This window comes from Staurois parvus, unplaced genomic scaffold (genome assembly GCF_062004578.1).
Source record: "Staurois parvus isolate SC_StPar_1 unplaced genomic scaffold, SC_StPar_1.0 ptg000487l, whole genome shotgun sequence".
NCBI classification, from domain to species: Eukaryota; Metazoa; Chordata; class Amphibia; order Anura; family Ranidae; genus Staurois; species Staurois parvus.
In genome coordinates this window covers 1,570,700-1,594,089 of record NW_028318283.1, presented here as the reverse complement: position 1 = coordinate 1,594,089, position 23,390 = coordinate 1,570,700, and the positions used below count along the sequence as shown (strand labels likewise).

The 23,390-nt window shown below is 48.7% G+C and overlaps 1 protein-coding gene across 1 annotated transcript in view; it reads right to left on the bottom strand.

Moving 5' to 3' along the window:
- Positions 1-1,594: 1,594 nt before the first annotated feature.
- The window catches only part of LOC149452237 (uncharacterized), an 81,558-nt gene continuing 59,762 nt past the window's right edge, over positions 1,595-23,390 (bottom strand). The window contains exons 17-19 of the mRNA XM_089689615.1: positions 19,809-19,847; positions 10,623-10,685; positions 1,595-9,655 (exon numbers count right to left, since the gene is read on the bottom strand). Coding sequence (XP_089545741.1) covers positions 8,922-9,655; positions 10,623-10,685; positions 19,809-19,847 — 836 coding nt within the window. The 3' untranslated portion in view covers positions 1,595-8,921. The remainder of the gene's footprint in view (positions 9,656-10,622; positions 10,686-19,808; positions 19,848-23,390) is intronic.

Genomic DNA, 23,390 nt, shown 5'->3' with positions numbered 1-23,390 from the left:
TGGGGGGGCCCAAGATGGCCGCGTGTCTAGGGCAGTGTTAGCAAGCACTTTTCTCCTATCTGTAAAGAGGGGAAAAGTGTCTGTAAAAAATGTCCTCGTCATCTGCTTTGAACTGGGCATGCCGGGCTCGGCCTCGGATCGGGCAGAGAGGTGTGGCTTATATTCACATGCCCCGCCACACAAGTAGAGACCGATCTCGGCAGTACACTAATTGTCTGAATTAGGAACTGCACATGCACAGTTCCGAGCCGCCAGCAAGGACATTTTAAAGTGTTTTACCGCTAACCTGACCTGCTTGCGAGTTGTGGGCAGCCAGCCATACAGTTTCTGCACTGTCTGAAAGCAAAAGCCCACAATGAAAAATGAGGTGACTAGTGAGTTCCCAAACTTTTGGCTAGATTACCTATACCGACAGTACAAATTCTTAAGAGTACCCCCTTACATCCTCCAGGGCACCCCCTTACATTGTACTCCATAGCACCCCCCTACATCCTTCTCCAGAGTGCTCTACTGCCCCCTTGAGGCCTCCATAGCACCCCCTTACATCCTCCTCTAGAGTGCCCCCTTAGTACTACTACTGGGCACTCTGGAGGCAATAAGGGGGCACTCTGGAGACACTAAGGGGGTACTCTAGAGGAAGATGTAAGTGGGCACTCTGGAGGTACTATTTTAGTACCTCCAGCATGCCACCTTATATCCTCCCAAGTGCCCCCCTAGTAATAGTAAGGTGTAAGTGGCGGAGCTACCGGGGTTGCAAGTGTGACCGGCCCTGGTGTTCTGCCACCATGGGGGGGGGTCAAGATGGCAGGTAGGGTCCCGCTGTGGGACCATAATGAAGGGCCACACATTGGGAGTAAAATGCTCCAGGACCAATGGAGAGAGTCCCAGGTAGAGTGGGAAGGGACCTGGGACCAGTGGCAAGGGCCCCAGGACCGGTGGAAAGGGCCCCAGGTACAGTGGGAAGGGAGCAATAGAAAGGGCCACTGGATGGAGTCAAGGGGGCCCTTAATGGTTTCTTGCACCGGGGCTTTGAAGGTTCTAGTTACGCCTCTAGTTCAATCCTAGACTAGTGGTTAGCCAAAGGAGGGGTCAACAGAGAGAAGCAAAGCTGGAGGATCCAGAAGATAGATGAGTTGGTGACAGATTTAAAGAGGAGGCTTTATTAGGTGACAGCACATACCCATGGCATCCTGTAGTCCTCCCCACTAAGGTCACATGCACAAAGCTTTGGCACTGTGGAAGATTGTCCAATTGTGGTGGTAATCTGGGAACAATTAATTCTGCATTTTAGTGCACAGGTCAGCCAGCCCTGGACCAAGGGGTAGACAGAAGATACAGAGCTACCTTTGAATCTTTAGGTGGGGGAACAAAAAAGGGAGGGACCTGCAACCTATGCTGCAGTGATTCACAGCTCATGGGAGGATCCACTTTGGCCTTTTTCACCTTTGGTATTAAAGGATCTTCTTGGGGTACTGACAGCTGTTACTAGCTCCAGAGGCTGCAATGGGCTGATAACTAAGTGAAATATCTCAGACACCATTCATTTGTCATGGCTGCTCTTCCCAAAACCTGAAGACACACAGATGGCCCAAGATGTAGAAAAACATTTTATTTTCATACAAAAACGTACAAGTCTTCATAAAGAACCAAGTTAGAAAAATACAAGTAGAAAATAGATTAACGTATTTGCTACCAATGAGCCGTCTACCGTACATAAAGATGAAATTCCAGAACTGGGGCTGAAATCTACAACAGACATGGCAGAACAAGGAAACGTTTTATGTCAAGGGAACATTCCACCGAAAAGTGACATCTGTTATTGGTGGAGTTTGGTGGGCCTCCAGTGAGATTGAGACCTCCATGCTACATTTCCAGGCTCCACGCAATACTGAAATTTATCAGTCGACAGTTATCAGTAGTGGAGGTTCCCCCTTTTCAACACTGAACAAAAAAAATATTTCTAAATTCCAAACTTTAGAGGGTAACTCCAGTCTGGTCTCCCAGATCCAGCCTGCCTTTAGCCATTTTTTCCTAAAAAGGCCCCCTCTAAAACTTTCGAAATACTTTGTAAATAGGATTCTGCTTCCCCCTGCTCCTGTAAATGGTTCACCCAACTGTGCCTGAGGTGTGATACTGGCACAGGGTGCTGCATGTCTATGGGGGTGCAATGTGATCTAATACAACACCGAGACTGATCATGTGACTTCAGTAAGAGCAGCCACTTCTAGTGATATAAGTGCAGCCACTTGGCCTGTCTCAGTGTTTACTGGACACATCTGTAATAAAGGCTGCTCTGGTGTTTGAACCGTAATTCTTTTTCCTGGAACTCCTCATGTCAGCCCACTTACCGGTCAGATCTGCATCCTGATCCCTACAAGACAACTCCTTAATAATAAATAAAATGAAGGTCAATCCCCACCCATACATTCGTATCTTCATCCTCGCTACGAGACACTCTTTTTACAGCTTTCCCTATTTGCCTGCCAGATTCAGCCTCTCCTAGTGGAAGGCCTCCTCTTAAATGGTGGGTGGGAATGTGTTTGTATACCTGGCATATATTGCTGGCTAGTACAATGGGTTCATGGGTATTTGATCTATGTTCTCCCTTATACTTTTGATGTTGTTTTTGAGTTTTCGTTGCCTTTTATTTTCTTTTTGTTTGGCCAGAGGTGTGGGGCTCCCTGTGCGGCTGTTTCTAGGCAGCAGGCGTGGAAACAGTACAATCTCTTTAGTATATGACATGTTTCTGGCTCCAACCGAAGTGATGTTGGGCCCATTACTAAACAGTGGGCAGGAAGCTCAGAAAGCTGGTGCCTCCAAGGGTCACAACTAGGGTCAAATTCTGGTGTGACAGGAAGTGACATATTTGTGTCATCAATCCCATGATTTTCCAGCTGGTGGGCCTTTTGATTGGTGGATCCCTATTTAACCAATCCCCTTTGAGAGCTTATTTTTCAGACAATTTAAAATCTGCATTTTTGTCTATAAAAGGTACTTTAAATCCCCCAAAATGATATATTTTCTCAAAGCAGAGGCCTTGCACAATAAAAGATGGTAGTTGCAATTTTTTATGTTTGACGTTATTTGTTCAACTGTTTATCGAATCTATATTTTCAGGAAAACAACATTTTAGTACAAACACAATTTTTAAGCCCAATTTTTCTCAAAACTGTGTGTAAATGGACAAAAAAGTAATGGGACCTAAAATTATTAATAGGTGATGATTTAAACTGCCTAGAGGTAAAGTGATATTAAAGGCAATTAAATAAAAAACAAACATATAATTACCTTCTCTGTGCAGTTTTTTTGCAGAAAGCAGCCCCGATCATCCTCAGGTCCCCCACCGGCGCTCCTGGCACCTCCCTCCTGCCCCCAGAGCAAGCAGCTTGCTATGGGGCACCCAAGCAGGCTCGTTCCTGAGCTGATGCTCTGTATGTCTATTCACACAGAGAGCCTCGGCTTGGCCCTGCCCCATATCTCTCCCCATTGGTTCACTGGCTGTGAATGACATCAGTGGGAGCCAACGAGTAGGGAGACTGCCTGGAGAACAGAGACTCTTGCGCATATCGCTGAATCGTGATGGGGCTCAGGTAAGTATTAGGGGGGCTGGGGGGAGCTTCATCCAGAAGGTTTTTTATCTTCATGCACAGAACGCATGAGGGTAAAATACCTGGAGCCTTTCCAACCACTTTAACTGTAAATTAGGGATGTGGATTTTTTTCTCTCGCTCTGGCGTGTGTGATGATACCAAATATGTGTTGTGCAATTGTTGTTTCCATAATACACATATGCTTGTATTCGACTGTGTGCGTGTGGGGCAACAAGGTGCTTTAAAAGTTTCCTTTTTTTTTAAATTTTTATTTATTTTACATTTTCAACAGGACTGTGTTCCATCAAATGTTCAGCCAAAATCCCACTTAAAAAGTTGGTAAACCAACTTTCAGCTGGGATTCCGGCAGCTCTGAACCCAAAAATGCTCAGAGGCGAGCCTTTCCAGGTTCACAGACAGCAGAGGAGATTGGGGAACCACCAAAGGGGAGACAGCAGCACCCTGTGAGTTAAGTAAAAAGAGTGATTGCCCAGATTGCTTTTACATAAAAGTTAGGAATCGGATGGTAACAACTGAAACAAGCTCAAGGCTTCTGTGATATAGTTTAACCTTTTCAGACTCTGAACATATCAAACACATCCAAAAAGTTGAAGAGCTTAAAAGGTTCACACGAGAGGCCTTCCCTCCCAGCTCTTTCTTCCACATGTCGCATCTGCCAGCCTCTATACTTGTATTCAGCTCATTTTAGGAGCTTGTTGCTTACTTTATTGGGTTTCTTCTTTTATCAGCCTTTCTTAGGTTGTTGGTTATCTGGCTTCCTCTCATCGTTTCAGCAGCAGGAGCCTTCCAGTAGAAGAAGGAGAAACGCCAAAGAAATCACAGTCTAGGTAGGGAGTCTTCAGTATTCACTTCATCAAGAAACCAATGTGTATCTTATTGCCAGAGGAAACAAAAACAATCCTAGACGAAAAGCCGTAAAGCCATCATCAGATGAATTGTCAGCAAGTATTACTCTGGTGCAACAGAAGAAATTTCCAGAGCAGTTTACTGGCTGTCATACTAGACATTTAAGTTCTTCTAGTAGAGGCCCTTCTCTCAAGCGTACTATTTCCAAACTTTGTTTGATTTGTGGGGCTTCAGCCTTACCAGGGAAACTGATCTGCAGGTCCTTCAATAATGAAGCATTACAAAATAAAGAGGCTGATACCTAAGGAATGATATCATATATCAAAGAAGCAAAAACAGTATGTAGCATTATGTTAAGAAAGCAGACGAGAATGCAACAATCAAGGTCCTCAGACTTGATTCCTCAACAATGTCTGGGCCATCCAGGGGTTCATCACAAGATTAAGCTTAGAGGAAGATTTCTCACTCCTTTGACTTTGCCTTAGTGAGTCCATTTGTAACCAGAGTTAAAGAAACTATTGATTGGAAGGAGGAGGGTTTGCTCCCCAAGAAGCCCTCAAAAGAACTTCCCAATTTTACATTAATGTATGAAATCAGTGAAATTTTGAGGAGGAATGGCCAAAACCAGACAAACGACAGTTTACAGAATAGAATATCAAAGTTGTATCTGACGTATATCAAAAAAAGGCACAGATTTGTGGGATTTTTGTCCAAAAGTGGATGTGTCTCGCCACAATATGGCCCGTGCTGTATTTCCATTGACTCCAACACTGAAGCACAAGGTAGGCCGATGATGGCTGGCTTCTGTGGCAAAAGGCGTTAAAGGTGTGAAAGAGCAAAATAGATTTGGACCTGCAAAGAGTGGTGAAAAGAGAGGCCATCCTCTCTTCCTTGGAATATTTAAAACTATTTTCAAACTTTATAGTAGAAGCAGCATTGGATCAAGACTGTTTGTTACAAAAACCATGGTGCATTTAGTAACAGCAAAAAAGACTGTATGGTTAAAACAATGGGCAGCCAATGCACCTTCCAAATATGTCTTAATGTCAATTGCTTTTTGGGAAGACCATAGATACTGCAATTCATTGTGTATCGGAATCTCAGGCCCAATCCCATGGTAAAAAAAGCATCAACAGCAGTCCTTTTGCTCAAACAGAAGACCAAAAGGCCAATATATAGAGTCCAAGTCTTATACGCCTGGCTGTAAGTACTAAAGATTCTTGTTAAGATCAACCCAAAGTGGCAGAACCGAGAAGGCCAAGAGCACACAGATTGCAAAGTGCTCAGAGAAAAATTTCTGATGGTGTGCCTGCCTCACTTCGGTAGGTGGAAGGTTGTCTCAACTTGGGGTTTTCAAACACCCAAAATAAACCCCATCATATAAAGACAGGTTCCACTGAATCCAGAGAGATTTTCTTAGCTGCAGTTATACAGTATGTAGAAAAGCTGTTGTGATCCAAGGCAATAGTAACAGTACATTACTGGGAAAGGAAAGCTGGAGTCTACTCCCCAACATTTCTTGTAAGAAACATTAGAGAAGTTTTAACCAGTACCAAATTTGAAATTGCTGAACACCTTCATCAAGGTTCCTCCATTCCGAATGGAGTCTATAACACAATGGTGAAGCCAGGAGATTGGATGGCGACCCAAGACCTCACAGATGCCAACCTCCATTTTCCTATTGCCACGTGCCTGTAGAAATTTCTAAGATTCAAATTCAAATGGCAAACACTAAGAATTTACCGCCCTATCCTTTGATCTAAACACAGCTCCACGAACTTTCAAATGTTCTTTCTGTCAATCATATTTCTATATAATTCTGTACAAGGCATTTAATTTTTTCATTACCTGAATATAATAATTTTGCCTAACTCTCCTCTAGTCCTGCAAACTCACGAGAAGATAGTTCTGTGGACTCCTTCCTGGTTCAGAATGCTGGTGAATACACAAAAGAACCAACTATGCTTATCCCAGTCCTTCGTTTACCTGGTGGATCTATACAAGACAATGCATGGGAAGGTTTATCTACCAAAGGAGGATTCATGTTCGGGCAAGGGTGGCACTGGTCAGAAAAAGCCACAGATATCAGACAAAGACTGCATGACATTTCCAAGCCTATTGAGTTCAACTATCACAGTTGTTTAGCGGGCCAGTTACCATTGTCATATTTCTCAATTCAATTTTCTGCAGCCACAACTTGAACCAGAAGGTTCTTCCACCACAGGTGACCAGATGATCATTGGCCTTGTGAACAAAGGAAACAAATCTGTTGCTAAGCAAACCCTAGAACCCTGGTACTGTTCTCAGTCTTACCACAGACACCAGTTTTGGGAGTTGGGGAGGCATTCAAGTAACATCTTCTGGGGTGTTGTGTGACAGTTTTGTCAGACAGCTGGATTACAGTGGCATATCTAATCAAACAAGGGGGCACCAGAAAAATTCCTCCAATTAGCATTTTCTTGGAAATCTTGGTGTCAAACTCCATCACCAGAGTTTCCTGGCAAGACAATATGACTGCAAATTCCTTGAGTCAAAGGGTTTACAATTGGATTTAAATGGTCTTTGAAATGGCCTTATCTGTATGAGCTATTCTGGGTCTAGGGGACACTGCAGGTGGATCTGACAGCAACTGCAAAATACACTTGTCTGCCTCTATGTATTTCTCATTTGGGCAAATCTCAAGCCCTCGTACAGGATGCTCTGTTGCATTTTTGGACTTTGAAGTTAGCATCTTTCCCCGGTAGTATTCATTCCTCAGGCGTTACTAAAGATCTGACAAGCAGAGGTGCTGGCTTTTGCCATTCTTCCATGCTGGCCCAGGATGCCTTAGTTCCCTTTTCTTTGCAGTTTAATGATTGCAGATCCTACAGAAGGATCTTTCGCAGGGCAGGCTATTCTATTCAAACTTTGGTCGGCTGAACCTTATGGCCTGGAATTTGAGAGGCACTACTTGTGCCAACTAGCTATCATGGAACCAGTTAATAACGTGCTGTTAAAGGCTAGGAAACCATCAATGAAAAGCTCCTGTGTGTGGAAAGGTTTCAGAGAGTTGATAAAAGCCCAAGGGACAGACACCCTCTCTTGGGATGTGAATCTCATACTGATTTTTCTACATAGTGGTCTGGAGAAGGGACAGAGTTATAATTCACTGAGGGCTGATGTCGGCTCTTTTGGCCTACACAGGAACTGTGGCAGTCATCATCTGTTGAAATAATTTGTCAAACCAGTGTTGAATTTGAGACCATCTTTGAAGATACCCTTTCCCAAACGGGATCTTCCACTTATCCCATGGGCACTGATGGCTTCCCCTTTTTTTCCTACAGAAATGTGTCTTCTGTTGTATCTGGCTCTGAGAACAATGTGGTTCTTCAGCCTGTACAATCTTTCTTTCCAAAGATGTCTACATCATTTCATCTGAACTGGGAGTAAGTCCTGCCATTTTTCCAAAACAGAATTGACTGACTCAAGTCAGGACTGGAGATCATTTGATTTAAGACAGTGCTCTCCAAACTGCAGGTCTGGGGCCAGATGTGTTCCTTTGCTTGCCTTCATCCGGCCCTTCAGGCATTATTCCTGCCAGTGACAGCAACAATGGGGTATAATTCCTGACACCCACCAATGGGGCATAATTCCTTCCACTGACAACAGAAATGTGGCACTATTCCTCCCACCAACACCAGCAATTTCATCCCCTAATAGCAAAGATTGGGCAATGTTTACTCCCACTGGGCACAGTCTGGCCCCCCCTAAAGTCTGAAGGACAGTAAACTGGCTCTTTCTTTAGAAAGACTGGAGACCCCTGAACTAAGAGAAGCCCCACTAATTTACTTGCATAGAACAGAGCAGTTTAAGGGAGATGACAATTTTCTCATTTTCTGTCTGGGTCCTCTGTTTTGTCTATGGTTTGGTAAAGCCATTCAACACGATGTTCACTCTTTGAGTTTGACTCTTACCATTGGAAATCCGGGCACATGCAAGAAAGGCCATAGCAGCTTCCTGGGCATCCTCGGCAAAGGTGTCAGCAGAGACAGTATGCAGAGCTATAAGCTCTGTTCTGTCTAAAGCATCAGAATCCTTTGCCTCCTCAGTTTTACCTTGGCTTTGGCACATTAAATAACCTTTTGCAGCATTACTCATTGTTTTCTCTTGCCCCTTTCATGTTGCTAGTTATGCCTTTAGGTGAGCTGACATGAGGAAAGCCAAGAATCTGGAAGATTTTCATACTTACCGTGATTGCCTTTTCCTGGCAGATCCTCAGGTCAGCTCTGATCCATAAGTGGGCTGACATGAGAACCTGACATGAAAGAAAAATTTTGGTAAGTAAGAAAACAATTTTCCAGAATTTCAAAAAAACTGGAGTTGCACTTTAAAGCTGTAAGTGCCCAGCTGTCCTGCACTGTAGAGGATCTGACATTCCTGCGCAGTCGGTCCCACGTGTTCACCGCCAACAAAATAAAATAAACTTCTATGGTTTGATGCAATTCTTGATGAGGTGTTTGTTGAAGCTGCGGTGGGTGTAGCACTTGTTGCAGTCTGGGCAATAGCGCATTTTCTCATGCTTCGCCAGTGCGGATCGCGTATCGAGCATTTTGCTGCACCTCTGGCACTGATGCGGTGTTACTCCAACATGCCTCCGCTGGTGAATGACCAGGCTGCACCTATGCTTGAACTCCTTGCCGCACTCTTCACAGGTGAAAAGCCTTTCACCGGAATGAGCGCGCATGTGGATGCGGAACTGCGACTGGTAGTTGTACTGAATTCCGCAAATGTCGCAGCAATAGCGCAGTTTGCCGTGCCTCTTCGATTGGTGCTCCTGGAGCTCAGTGACAGAGTCAAAGACTCTCCCACACTCTTCGCAGTCGAAGTCTTCCTCGGGTTCACCCTCAATGTGCGTCGTCTGGTGCATCTCCAGGTCGCCCAGGCTGGGGAAGCAGTCGTCGCAGATTTCACACCAGTGCGTTTCCTGCAATTCCGCCTCATTCTGTTGCTTCCTCCTCTTCTTTACGTTCTCTATAGACTCCATCTCTTCGCTTGGGACGACAAACATGAGGCTAGGCATGTCTCCGGTTTTCCATGAAAGATATGGCTTTTGGAAGTTTTGCACTGGCTTTTTCTTGCGTGCTCTCCTGGGCTTTGAGGATACACTGCTGTCATTTGGTGTCATACCAGAGTTCTGCGATTTGTCTGCTGCATCCACATCTAAAGGGAGGAAACAAGCATCAGAAAACATTTGATACAGCACAAAATATAAAGGAGATCAAACATTGAAAGGCACAGATTTAGGAAGTAGACATGATCACAAACATGTGAGAAGCTCTGTAAAATCTGCTAACTTGGATTTCAGGTAAACCACTTGAGTGCCGGAGCTTTTTTTTTTTGCTTCGGCAAGATCTTGGTTCCACATATTATAAGTACAGTAGGTTTTGCAGCCTATTCTAACAAATTATACATCATTTTTTTTCAGGCTTTAGTTTGGTAGCAAATTTGGATAGATACATTTTACTTTCTTGATTTTTACTGTAAATAGTAAAAAAAAAATTAAAAACGCATTTTCTTGTAATTTTTTGCAATGCAACATTCACGTAAATTGTGCACCTTCATATATTTACCTGAATGTCTAATCAACAAAGTCGCCTGATTAAAATTAAATCATATTAGTGCAACTTTTATGTAGTGAAACAGTAAAGCTCATAGTAAACATTCTGCATTTTGCTTTATTCTCCTTTGAGGGCCAGTTCACAATAGAACGCCAATCAAAATTTGCCTAGGCCCTGCCAAACCAGCTGAATTTTGGTCGGTGAATGGCCAGCTTTAGATAGATGGTATTTTCTGCAGCAGTTTTGGCTGCTCACCATCAAAAGTGGTAGAAAAGAAACTTGGCTGCTGATGCGATCACTACTTTGCTCAGCATGGAAGCATCAAATAGCCAATACACAAGTCATTTCTATTCCAGTAAAAATTAGAGTGGGAATTTTTTCTTTTGTTGCTTTAGTCCATTCTCACCATAAGCTGAATGGTTATACCGTCCCAGGATTTTAGGAAAATTTTTAATAAATTACAGAATTTAAATTGATATTACGTGCAGAAAAGAGACACACAGCCTAAATCCGCCAAAAGAAACAAAATAGAATCTCATCAGCTCTGATATTAGCTGCTTTCAGGATACCTGTGTAAGGGGTCATCTCCGGCTCTGCAGGGAAGAGTAGATCCTCATTATCCTCCTTCAGATCTAAATGGAAAAAAAAGAAACTATTATCCCTGAAAAGCCACATGTTCCAGAAGGAATACTTGAGCCGGCCAAAGGTATATGCTGAAATCACTGAAACCTCTCACTGTACTGGCAGGACCTGCCACCAAAGGTTTATTCTCCGCCATTTAGCAAATGTTGAACATGATCCCCATAGATCAAACCACACTTGTATGGGAACAAACTCTGGGGCTAGAACAAGTATATTAGCATGAAAACAGTTTGGCTTATTGCTAACAAATCTTCTATTTGCACCTTATTTACAAAGAAAATAAATATAAAATATGATATCACTGGTCCAACACTCCAGGTACTAGATCAATCCTAAGCGTTACCACATATATTTTAGACCTGTTCTGAAATAAAACCTTTCTAGCATGTAATTCATGACATACTTAAAGCTGAATTCCAGAAAAAAAATGATTTTTATACGCAAGATTGGACCAGTGTGGTTACTTCTAATGATTGTTTAAAGCATCTGACCAGACCATATACAGTCTGAGCCATAATCTTCTGAGCAGTGCCGCCGCGGCTTCCCGTCTCCTACAGTGAGTATAGAGGGATGCTCATTTAACACCTCCTCTATTAAATAAAACAGGGCATTCTGTGATTGGACGAGGTGGAAAGGAGAAGCGGATGAATGTCACACTCTCCTCTTGTCCAATCACAGAACATCTTCAAATGATTACAAGATGTTTTAAGTATGGAGGAGGTGCCCAGCAAGGGATGAACATGGGCAGCACAGTGCCTAAATGGTTAGCACTTCCGCCTGGCAGTACTAGGGTCGTTGGTTCTAATCCCAACCACAGCACCACCTGCCTGGAGTTTGCATGTTCTCCCTGTGCCTGCGTGGATTTCCTCCAGGTACACTGGTTTCCTCCCACAATCCAAAGACATGCTGATAGGTTAATTGGCTCCTGTCTAAATTGGCCCTAGTATGTGTATGTATGAATGTGAGTTAGGGACCTTAGATTGTACGCCCCTTGAGGGTTAGGGACCTTAGATTGTACGCCCCTTGAGGGTTAGGGACCTTAGATTGTACACTCCTTGAGGGTTAGGGACTGTATGTTATGTACAATATATAAATTAAAGCGCTGCATAAATTGACGGCTCTATATAAGTACCTATAATAAATAAAATAAATAATAATTCAAGTTTAATGATGCCGAATGGACAACCTGATTTACTCACTGTAACAGACATAAATTTGCTGCAGCACCATCCAGATGTTCACACCCAAACTGTATGTGACAAGGACTACCATTGACAATTTGATAATCCCCATCAGCCCTCCAGATGTTACAGTGAAGGAAATAAGTATTTGCTCCCCGGCTGATTTTGAATGTTCGCCCCTCACAAAGAAATGATCAGTCTAAAAATCGAATGGTAGGTGTATTGTAACACTGAGAGACAGAAAAGCAACAAAAAATACAACAGAAATGTGAATTAATGACGCGGATGTGTGGGCCTTTCAACGGCTCCCCCAGCCCCGCTTTTAACACTTACCTGAGCCTGATCTCAATCCAGCACTGTGTTCATCTGCAAGAGCTCTTCTCTCTCTCCTCTTTCAGAGCAGACTCGGCATTGGCTCCTGCTGCTGTCAATCAAATCATGTGAGGAGGAAGCGGGACCAAGCCACGCTCTGTGTGTCAATGGAGGCACACAGCCTGGTTCAGTAGCGAGCCCACATATTTGCCCCCATAACAAGAGGGGGCACATGCAGAAAAGGAGGAGCCTACAGCTCTGGTGGTGGACCCCCAGAAGAGGAGGTTCAGTGCATGCTTTGTGCAAAACCAAGGCATACAGCAGGTAAGTATAACATGTTTTTTTTTATTTTAGGGAGAAAAAAAAACTTTACGACCACTTTAAACTAACTCTGCAAACATGCCTTCTGGATCTGCATGTATTCCTCAGTCAGCTAACTATCGAAGTAAATTAGTTACCCATATCTCAATAACATCCTGATGTTTCATTGTCTTCAATTGGAAACATGTCTTTCCAAACTACATGTCTACAAATGAAACCGCCATACACATATGTAGGATATCCAGGATATGGAATCTCTTCCATCCCAATTGAACAAATCTACTAAAGCTTTCAGGAAAACATGGGAATCGTGGGATAGTCTAGAGAAATCATATTACGCAAAATTAACTTAAACCATGGGCCACGTCTGGTCATAGAAGAAGAAATGATAATTAGCGCAAATACTGGCACCGAGTCCGGAACAGTCTGGTGGTGGGTAAAGATGGTTAGGGTGACTTTAATTGGGGGGTCCGTATGGCACTAAGGGCAAGCTCCAAACAGTACTGTAGTAGAATCTACGATAATGAGAGAAGGAGAAGAAGCGCCTCTAAGTGCAGCATAACACTATTGTAGTTTAAAAGAAGGAACATTCACATTTAGGTGGTTAAATACAGGCATGTAATAGTAGTATTGTGGTGTAACATCGGATAGGAACGGCTGTCATCGGTTCCACTGAGTCCGCGTCCCGCTGGAGCAGCGTGGTGGCTGGAGGGAGACAGCTATGGAGCCGGCCGGCGTGCATGTACTCCTCAATGCTGGATGGAACGCACACTCCATCCAGTACTGGCGTGGGCGTGATGACGTTAGTGGACCAAGATGCAATGAGACGTGTTTCGGAGCATGCGCTGGCCTCAAGTGGCGGAAGCGCGCTCCTTTGTCAACCAGCCACCATCCTGTTCCAGCGGGACGCGGACGCGGACAGCCGTTCCTATCCGATGTTACACCACAAGGTGCTTCTTCTCCTTCTCTCACGTCTGGTCATAGACTGAGGACCTCTTGGATGAGAGAGTCCAGGACATATTCTCCTTTCCCTATTTCTATCCTCCTCCCTCTCTAATTCCTTTTTGTTATCTTGCTTCAAATGTTTCGTTTTCTCTCATTCAGTGAACACATTATTATTATTATTATTATACAGTATTTATAAAGCGCCAATAGTTCGCTCAGCGCTGTACATTACAAAGGGGGACAGAACATGTGACAGAACAATACCAATACAATGCAAAACATGAGGGGATCGAGGGCCCTGCTCTTTCGAGCTTACAGTCTAGGAACATAACTTCTTCCATTCACAAGGACACTACATTGAGTTTTGAATACATAATGACTAAGTCTCAGCATTCACCCTCATTATGTAACGTAGATATAATGACCTAGTTATCGGAGGTGGTGCTGTGAGGGACCGCCGAGCGGCACCACTAGCACTCCACTGGTCAGGCGTGCCCAGAGCGCGGAGTCTAAGCCCCAGGGTACTTGTTCACCAGGGCCCCTGATGGTGGGGATGGACTTGTAGTACCCCGAGACCAGGTCGCCTCTGCTGAGCACACCTGTCAGTGGTAGTGGTGTTCGCCAGGGGCTCCAACCAGGGAGAGCCAGATGTGAGGAGGTCGGGTGACCCCGATGGGATGGATGGATGGATGGCTGAGCAAGTGCGTAGTCAGACAGGCCGAGTCGGTATTGTAGAGGACGGTAAGGTACAAGGGAGCAGGCAGAGAATCGTCGGGTCACACGCCAGGTCAGCAGCAGGAGGTCAGATCTAATAAGGGGCATCCAGGGAGAGAGGTCAGGCAAGCAAGGGTCTGGGCAGGAGAAATCAGCAAGGTCAAAGGCAATCCGGGTCAATAACTTACTAGGCACAGGTACAGGAACACAGGAAGCAGGTAAGACCAGAAGGCAACGAAATGACAGCTCAGGGACCTTTAAATATCCCGCCCTGCGCTGCCATTGGTGCCCAGCGGGCGGCCGCGGCTTCTACTGCGCATGCGCGAGCTCGAACGCCGCGGCCGGCCCGGACCTAGTGCCCGTGTACTAGGTGGAGCAGTGCGCCTGCGCCGGGACCATCGCGGCAGGGATCGAGGAGATCCCTGACATTGCCCCCCCCCTACGGGCAACCTCCGGATGCCCATCCGATCTCTCCACCACGGGTGATCACAAAGAAACCTCCGGACAAGCCTAGGTGCATGGACATTATGGGCTGGCTCCCACGAATTGTCCTCAGGGCCGTAGCCCTTCCACTTGATGAGAAATTGGGTCTGGCCCCCCCTTCGTCGGCACTTCAAGATTGCCTCCACCTCGAATTCTTCTTCCTCTTCAACTGTTACGGCCTCCGGGGGCCTGGATTCTCGTTCCGGGAAGGCATCAGGGACTACTGGTTTCAACAGGGACACGTGGAAGACAGGGTGGATCTTGAGTGTCTCGGGGAGAACAAGTTCATAGGCCACCTCATTGACCATCCGTTTGATGCAGAAAGGGCCTATAAATTTAGGTCCCAACTTTTTTGACGGGCAGAGCATCCTCAAGTTAGACGTAGCCAGCCAAACCTTCTCTCCGGGCTGCAAAACCAGATCCCCTCTTCGCTTCCTATTAAAAGCCCTCCTGTAGTCCTCTTGGGCTTGACGGATGGCTTCCTGTAGTTTCCTATTGTTGGAGGTGAAAAAGGTCAGTGCATCCTGTGTCGCTGGAATCGGGCATTCCGGGACCAAGTCCGGGAGGAAGACAGGATGAAACCCATAGTTGGCGAAGAACGGGGACTGCCCAGTTGCTGAATGGCAAGCGTTGTTGTACGCGAATTCTGCCAAAGGGAGGAGTGGCACCCAGTCGTCCTGAGAGAATGATGTGTAGCATCGAAGGTATTGCTCCAGGGTCTGATTGGTCCTCTCGGTCTGGCCATTGGTCTGAGGGTGAAATGCCGAGGAAAGGGACAGCTTGATATCCAGGGCTTTGCACAATGCCCTCCAAAACCGCGAGGTAAACTGCACCCCACGGTCCGAGACGATGTCTTCGGGAACCCCATGCAGTCTAACGATCTCTCGAATGAAGACTTGCGCCGTCTCGGCTGCTGATGGGGTTTTCCGTAAAGGGATGAAATGGGCCATCTTGGACAAGCGGTCCACGACCACGAGAATTGCCGTGTGGTTCAGTGAAGGTGGAAGCTCGACTATGAAGTCCATGGAGATTTTCTGCCAGGGTCGTTCAGGGATGGGCAATGGACGTAGCAGGCCCCACGCCTTATTCCTTGAAGGCTTGTTCCGCTGGCAGATGGCACAGGAGCCCACGTAGTTCTTACAATCCTTGGCCATGTCCGGCCACCAGAAGGAACGTCGGAGAAGTTCCAGGGTCTTGACCGGCCCAAAATGTCCTGCCAGTGGATGGTCATGACAATGTCCCAAGACTAAGGTTCGGGCATCCTCCGGCACCACAATCCGGTCCTCCCTCCATAGGAGTCCCTCCTTGTTCTGGAGGGGAGCCCCATCGGAGGTGGACATTGCTGTGGACGCTCTCAGGATCTCGGAGTGAAGGTTTGTCTGAAGGGCCAAGAAATTTCCTGCAGGAAGAATAGTGTCGGGCACTGGCATCTCCTTGGTGTCCTCGTACATGCGTGACAACGCGTCAGGCTTTGTGTTTTTCGAGCCGGGCCTGTATGTGATGTGGAACTGGAACCTCGAGAAAAACAATGCCCATCTTGCTTGTCGTGGGCGTAGGCCGTCCTCAGATATTCCAGGTTCTTGTGGTCCGTGAATATCAGGATGGGGTGGGAGGCACCTTCCAGCAGGTACCTCCATTCTTCTAAAGCGGTTTTGATAGCCAGTAGCTCGCGATCCCCAATGTTGTAGTTCCTCTCCGCAGGGGTAAGTTTCCGTGAAAAGAATGCTACTGGGTGAAGTAATTCCTTGGCGCCCTTCCGCTGGGAAAGGATGGAGCCAACCGCGTTTTCAGATGCATCTACTTCTAAGATGTAGGGCAGGGAGGCGTCGGGATGACCCAGAATGGGTGCCGAGGTAAATAACCTTTTTAGTGCTTCAAAAGCTTCCTGTGCCTCGGGCGTCCATCTGAATCGCGTCCCAAGCTTGGTTAACTGAGTGATGGGGGAGACCAGACCCGAGAAGTTCTTGATGAACTTCCGGTAAAAATTTGCGAACCCAATAAAACGTTGGACACTCTTCCTGTCCGTGGGTTCAGGCCAATCTAGGATCGCTGAGACCTTCTGAGGGTCCATTGCGACCCCCGTGGTGGAGATGATCAGACCCAGAAATGTAACACTAGCCTGTTCAAAGCAGCATTTCTCTGCTTTAGCGTACAACCCGTGCTGCCGCAACCGCCCCAACACCTTTGATACATGTACCCTGTGCTCCCCCAGGGAGGATGAAAAAATCAAAATGTCGTCTAAGTAGACGATGACAAAGATGTCCAGGAAGTCCCTAAAGATGTCGTTCACAAAGTGTTGGAAGGTGGCTGGCGCATTGCACAACCCGAAAGGCATGACCAGGTACTCAAAATGGCCGAAACGGGTGCGGAAGGCCGTCTTCCACTCATCCCCCTCCCTTATGCGAACCAAATTGTAGGCTCCCCTTAAGTCCAACTTGGTAAACACTACTGCAGCTTTTAGGCTCTGGAATAGTTCAGGTACCAGTGGTAATGGGTAACGATTTTTAATGGTGACCCTATTCAGCTCCCGATAGTCAATGCATGGCCTCAAAGTCTTGTCCTTCTTTTCTACAAAGAAGATCCCTGCACCTGCTGGGGAAGTGGAGGGACGGATGAATCCCTTTCGGAGGCTATCCTCAATATAGTCCTTCAGGGCCCCTAATTCTAGCTCAGAAAGGGGAAAAATTCGCCCGAACGGAATTTCCGAACCGGGCAACAGATCAATAGGACAGTCATATGGGCGGTGGGGGGGTAGAGCATCTGCTCCCCGTTCACTGAACACATCAAGAAACTCATGGTAGGCTGCAGGAATCACTTGTTTTAGGCTGTCATCCCCTTCAGAGCACAGGAGGACCCGGGGGACCTCCGGGCCCGAAGTTCGACACAGTTCCCGACAATATGGGGAAGGGAACGAGACAACCCCAGTCTCCCAGTCAATTTGGGGGTTATGGGCCCGCAACCAAGGGAGCCCCAGAATGACTGGGAAAAGGGGTGATGCAACAGCATCCAGGCGGAGGAGTTCCCGGTGCTGACCGGCAATGGAAGTCACAATGGAAGGGGTCTCCTGGTTAACCACCCCTGACTTTATCCGGGAACCATCAGCCAAAAAGATGTGAAACCCCTTCTCCTTTGGGCGGAGGGGAATACCCTGCTGGTGAGCAAAATTGATATCCACAAAACAGCTGCATGCCCCCGAATCAACTATGGCCGTCACCTCCACGGTCCTTTCTGAAAGCTGAAAGGAGAGGGGAACAACTAAGTACTGGGACGGGTTCATATTGCCAACAGATAAAGAAGATGAGGTGAACTTACTCAGTTTCTGCGGGCAGGAACGCACCATGTGACCAGCTTCGCCGCAGTACAGACACAGATTCTGGGAGCGTCTGCGCTGGCGTTCCTCAGGCGATAGTTTAGGCCGAGCCAGGCCTAGCTGCATGGGTTCGGGAGCATCTTCAAACGGCAGGTTCTGGGTGCTTGGCCTAGTATGTTGACTGGATCCCTGAAATGACCCCCAGGGATTTCCGCGACCCTGACCAGACCTCTCCAATCTGCGCTCCCGTAGTCTACGGTCAATTTTGATGGTGAGTGCAATTAGGTCCTCTAATGTCTCGGGCACCTCCACCCGGGCGAGCTCGTCTTTCAGAGCCTCTGATAGGCCCATACGAAACTGGTGCAAAAGTGCGAACTCGTTCCAACGAGTGTCACCCATCCAGCGCCTAAAGTCAGAGGCGTATTCCTCGGCCGCCCGCCGACCTTGTCGGAGTGCGTATAATGTGGCCTCGGCCGAGGCTGCCCGTTGTGGGTCATCATATAAGATGGCCATAGCGTTAAAGAAGCTGTCGACCGTAACCAGGTGAGGGTCATTGTTTCCCCTTAGTCGGTGGGCCCAGTCTTGGGGTTCACCCTGCAACAGTGAGACAACAAACCCCACTTTCACTGATTCCGTCAAAAAGGTCCGTGGCTGCAGTTCAAAATAGAGCAGACAGGAGTCACGGAATGACCGAAAGCGTGTGCGATCCCCATGGAAGCGCTCGGGTAAGGGTACTCGGGGTTCTGCCATAGGGAGTGATGTGGGAGGCCCAGGAGCCGGCTCATGGACTGCTGCGACCGGTGGTGCAGGGGCCGGGGCCTGTGAGACAGGAACAGATATGGTGCAGGCCTGAAACCAATTCTCGATCTGCAGACATCTGTCCTGTAATGTGTTTACGGCTTGCGTCAGGGTAGCCAGGTGCCTGCAAACCTCGTCCAACGGGGAGAGTCCTCCTCGAGGCTCAGTCATGGCCTTCTGGTACTGTGAGGGACCGCCGAGCGGCACCACTAGCACTCCACTGGTCAGGCGTGCCCAGAGCGCGGAGTCTAAGCCCCAGGGTACTTGTTCACCAGGGCCCCTGATGGTGGGGATGGACTTGTAGTACCCCGAGACCAGGTCGCCTCTGCTGAGCACACCTGTCAGTGGTAGTGGTGTTCGCCAGGGGCTCCAACCAGGGAGAGCCAGATGTGAGGAGGTCGGGTGACCCCGATGGGATGGATGGATGGCTGAGCAAGTGCGTAGTCAGACAGGCCGAGTCGGTATTGTAGAGGACGGTAAGGTACAAGGGAGCAGGCAGAGAATCGTCGGGTCACACGCCAGGTCAGCAGCAGGAGGTCAGATCTAATAAGGGGCATCCAGGGAGAGAGGTCAGGCAAGCAAGGGTCTGGGCAGGAGAAATCAGCAAGGTCAAAGGCAATCCGGGTCAATAACTTACTAGGCACAGGTACAGGAACACAGGAAGCAGGTAAGACCAGAAGGCAACGAAATGACAGCTCAGGGACCTTTAAATATCCCGCCCTGCGCTGCCATTGGTGCCCAGCGGGCGGCCGCGGCTTCTACTGCGCATGCGCGAGCTCGAACGCCGCGGCCGGCCCGGACCTAGTGCCCGTGTACTAGGTGGAGCAGTGCGCCTGCGCCGGGACCATCGCGGCAGGGATCGAGGAGATCCCTGACAGGTGCATTCCACTCTCCCATGATCTTGTGTTTCATTCCACCCCATGAAAACTGATACACTGTGATCTGTGTAGCAGTGTGTAGGTTGTGTTCTGTAACTCCTACTTAATTTACATAAATAAATAGATTTTTAAGATTTTAATTGGTGTTTATAAGGTTTATACGTTACTTACCATCTAAAGGAGATTCGCCATCTTCCTCCTCTGGAACAACTGAAAAAAAAGTAGAAACTGAATATTTCACTCCAACACCACAAAATCACTTAGAGGTTATATGGGCACTGTAGAGACAAATCCCCCCCACAGTTACTTATACCTCTTTCTGGACACTCTGATATTTCCTGCAGTAGTTTGTGTCTCTGCCCCTCCTACAATGGGGAGATTTCCTGCAGTAGTTTGTGTCTCTGCCCCTCCCACAATGGGGAGATTTCCTGCAGTAGTTTGTGTCTCTGCCCCTCCCACAATGGGGAGATTTCCTGCAGTAGTTTGTGTCTCTGCCCCTCCCACAATGGTAGGATATCCCAGCAGTAGTTTGTGTCTCTTCCCCTCCCACAATGGGGAGATTTCCCTGCAGTAGTTTGTGTCTGTTAGGAATGGACTGGCCAGCAATGGTGGGACTCACCTGCCTTTTGATCTGCAGTACCAGGGCTGGCCAGCGGGTGCTCCCAGCAATCAGAGACTCAACCTTTCAGCCAGCTAACACCTGGAACTGATGATGCTGGGGTATTTAAGGGATGGCCAGACCCACAGACTCTGCCTTGGTGTTGTGTTTGTCCTGGGCCCTGTATCTGTCCTGCATCCTGTTTCTGACCCTCTGTACTACGCTGCTTGTTACCTGTTTTGATCTCTGGCTTGTGACCCTGACCATCCCTCTGCCTGACCCTCTGTACTACGCTGCTTGCTACCTGCTGAACCTGGCCTGTGACCCCGACCATTCTCTGCTTGCTCCCCCTGTACCTACCTGCCCAATTGATATTGACCCGGCCTGCCTGACGACGCTTGCTTGTATGTACTGTTATCTGTGGGTGGTTTGGTTTGGTTTGTTTGCACTGTATTATGTTTAGTATTGCACTGCGTTTATGTTTGTATTGTTAGTGTTAATAAATTGTATTGTTTATCACATATCTGAAGTCTGCGTTTCCCTGCATCAGTCACACACCTCTGGTCATACCTGGGAGCCCTGACATTACACCAAAGCCAATCCTGACCAGAAGTGGCTGCACAGGGAAGCCATCTTGGCTTGTTGATGGGAAGGATGGATCTGGATGAGGTTGCGTATTTATATCTGCTAGTGTTTGATGACAGAGAGTATGCTTATCAGACTCTGAAGGAGTATCCCCGGGATGAACTGCTAGAATGTATACGGCTCGCTCATGTTCTAGTAGATCAGGGCACAGAGTTCTCTGAGGTGCAGCCTTTGATTGAGGTTTGTGCTGAGTTGGTTTCATCTGGTTCCCCCGAATGCAGGGATGAATTTTTGCCACCATTTAGTGCAGACCAGGTAGAGTCCCTGGTGTGGTTATTAGAGGATGATGTGGGTTACTTTCTGGAGCGTTATTCCACATGTTCACCACAGACACTAAGAGATTGTATAAACGCAGTACAGTCATTGACCAGACAGGCTTTGTGTAAGCTCAGCTTTGTTCAACCCATACTGCAGACATGGACAGACTTGTTGCACCCAGCCTCAGTCAGCTTACAAAGACCCAGTCCTGCTTCTAATCTATTTCCTCAAAACTCTATTCCTGCATTCCCAACAGCTCCTCCTGCCCTGCTATCTACCGCATGTCAGTACCCTGTTCCCACTCGCTGCACCTATCCTGCCTTTAACCCTGTAAAAGAGCCCTCTGTAGCAACTGCTCCCTCTCCTGTTCCATCCTCCAGTTCTTCTCTGTCTCCAGCTGCTCCATTCGTTTGCAGACCTGCGTTTACTTGCAGTGCTCCAGTAGTTAAAACCAGAAAAAAGCGAAAATTCTTTCCAACCAATATCTGCCAGTATCCAAACCGGTGAGCCTGCCTTCCGTGGTTCAGCCTGAAGCCTCTACTCGGCCTGATGCCTCTACTCGGCCTGAAGCCTCTACTCGGCCTGATGCCTCTACTCGGCCTGAAGCCTCTACTCGGCCTGAAGCCTCTACTCGGCCTGAAGCCTCTACTCGGCCTGAAGCCTCTACTCGGCCTGATGCCTCTACTCGGCCTGAAGCCTCTACTCGGCCTGATGCCTCTACTCGGCCTGATGCCTCTACTCGGCCTGATGCCTCTACTCGGCCTGAAGCCTCTACTCGGCCTGATGCCTCTACTCGGCCTGAAGCCTCTACTCGGCCTGATGCCTCTACTCGGCCTGAAGCCTCTACTCGGCCTGAAGCCTCTACTCGGCCTGATGCCTCTACTCAGCCTGATGCCTCTCTTCAGCCTGATGCCGGTACGCAGCCTGATGCCTCTCTTCAGCCTGATGCCTGTATGCAGCCTGATGCCTCTCTTCAGCCTGATGCCTCTACTCGGCCTGATGCCTCTACTCGGCCTGATGCCTCTACTCGGCCTGAAGCCTCTACTCGGCCTGAAGCCTCTACTCGGCCTGAAGCCTCTACTCGGCCTGAAGCCTCTACTCGGCCTGGTGCGTCTACTCGGCCTGAAGCCTCTACTCGGCCTGAAGCCTCTACTCGGCCTGAAGCCTCTACTCGGCCTGAAGCCTCTACTCGGCCTGAAGCCTCTACTCAGCCGGACGCCGGCATTCAGCCTGATGCCTCTACCCAGCATGATGAACTGATCCAGCCTGACGATCCTATTAGGCCAGTTGACTCGATGCCCGCTGTCATACCTGGTGACCCGATGCCCGCTGTCGAGCCAGACAATCCGGTACCTGATGACCCGGTGCTCACTGTCGTGCCTGTTGACTCGGAGCCCACTGCCTTGCCAGATGACGCGGTGCCCGCTGTCGAGCCAAATGACCTGATGCCTGGTGACCCAGTGCCCGCTATCCAGCCAGACGATCCAATGTCTGACCCAGTGCCCGCGGTCATACCAGTTGACTCGGAGCCCACTGCCTTGCCAGATGACGCGGTGCCCGCTGTCGAGCCAAATGACCTGATGCCTGGTGACCCGATGCCCGCTGTCCAGCCAGACGATCCAATGTCTGACCCAGTGCCAGCGGTCATCCCAGTTGACTCGGAGCCCACGGTTGTGCCTGGTGACTCGGTGCCCGCCGCCCCGCCTGGGGGCCTGAGACCTGTCGTTCCGCCTGGGGGTCCGGCGCCCGCCACTCCGCCTGAGGGTCCGAGACCTGTCGCTCCGCCTGGGGGTCCGGCGCCCACCGCTCCGCTTGAGGGCCCGAGACATGTCGCTCCTCCTGGGGGTCCGGCGCCCGCCGCTCCGCCTGAGGGCCCGAGACCTGTCGCTCCGCCTGGGGGTCCGGCGCCCGCCGCTCCGCCTGAGGGCCCGAGACCTGTCGCTCCGCCTGGGGGTCCGGCGCCCGCCGCTCCGCCTGAGGGCCCGAGACCTGTCGCTCCGCCTGGGGGTCCGGCGCCCGCCGCTCCGCCTGAGGGCCCGAGACCTGTCGCTCCATCTGGGGGTCCGGCGCCCGCCGCTCCGCCTGAGGGCCCGAGACCTGTCGCTCCTCCTGGGGGTCCGGCGCCCGCCGCTCCGCCTGAGGGCCCGAGACCTGTCGCTCCGCCTGGGGGTCCGGCGCCCGCCGCTCCGCCTGAGGGCCCGAGACTTGTCGCTCCATCTGGGGGTCCGGCGCCCGCCGCTCCGCCTGAGGGC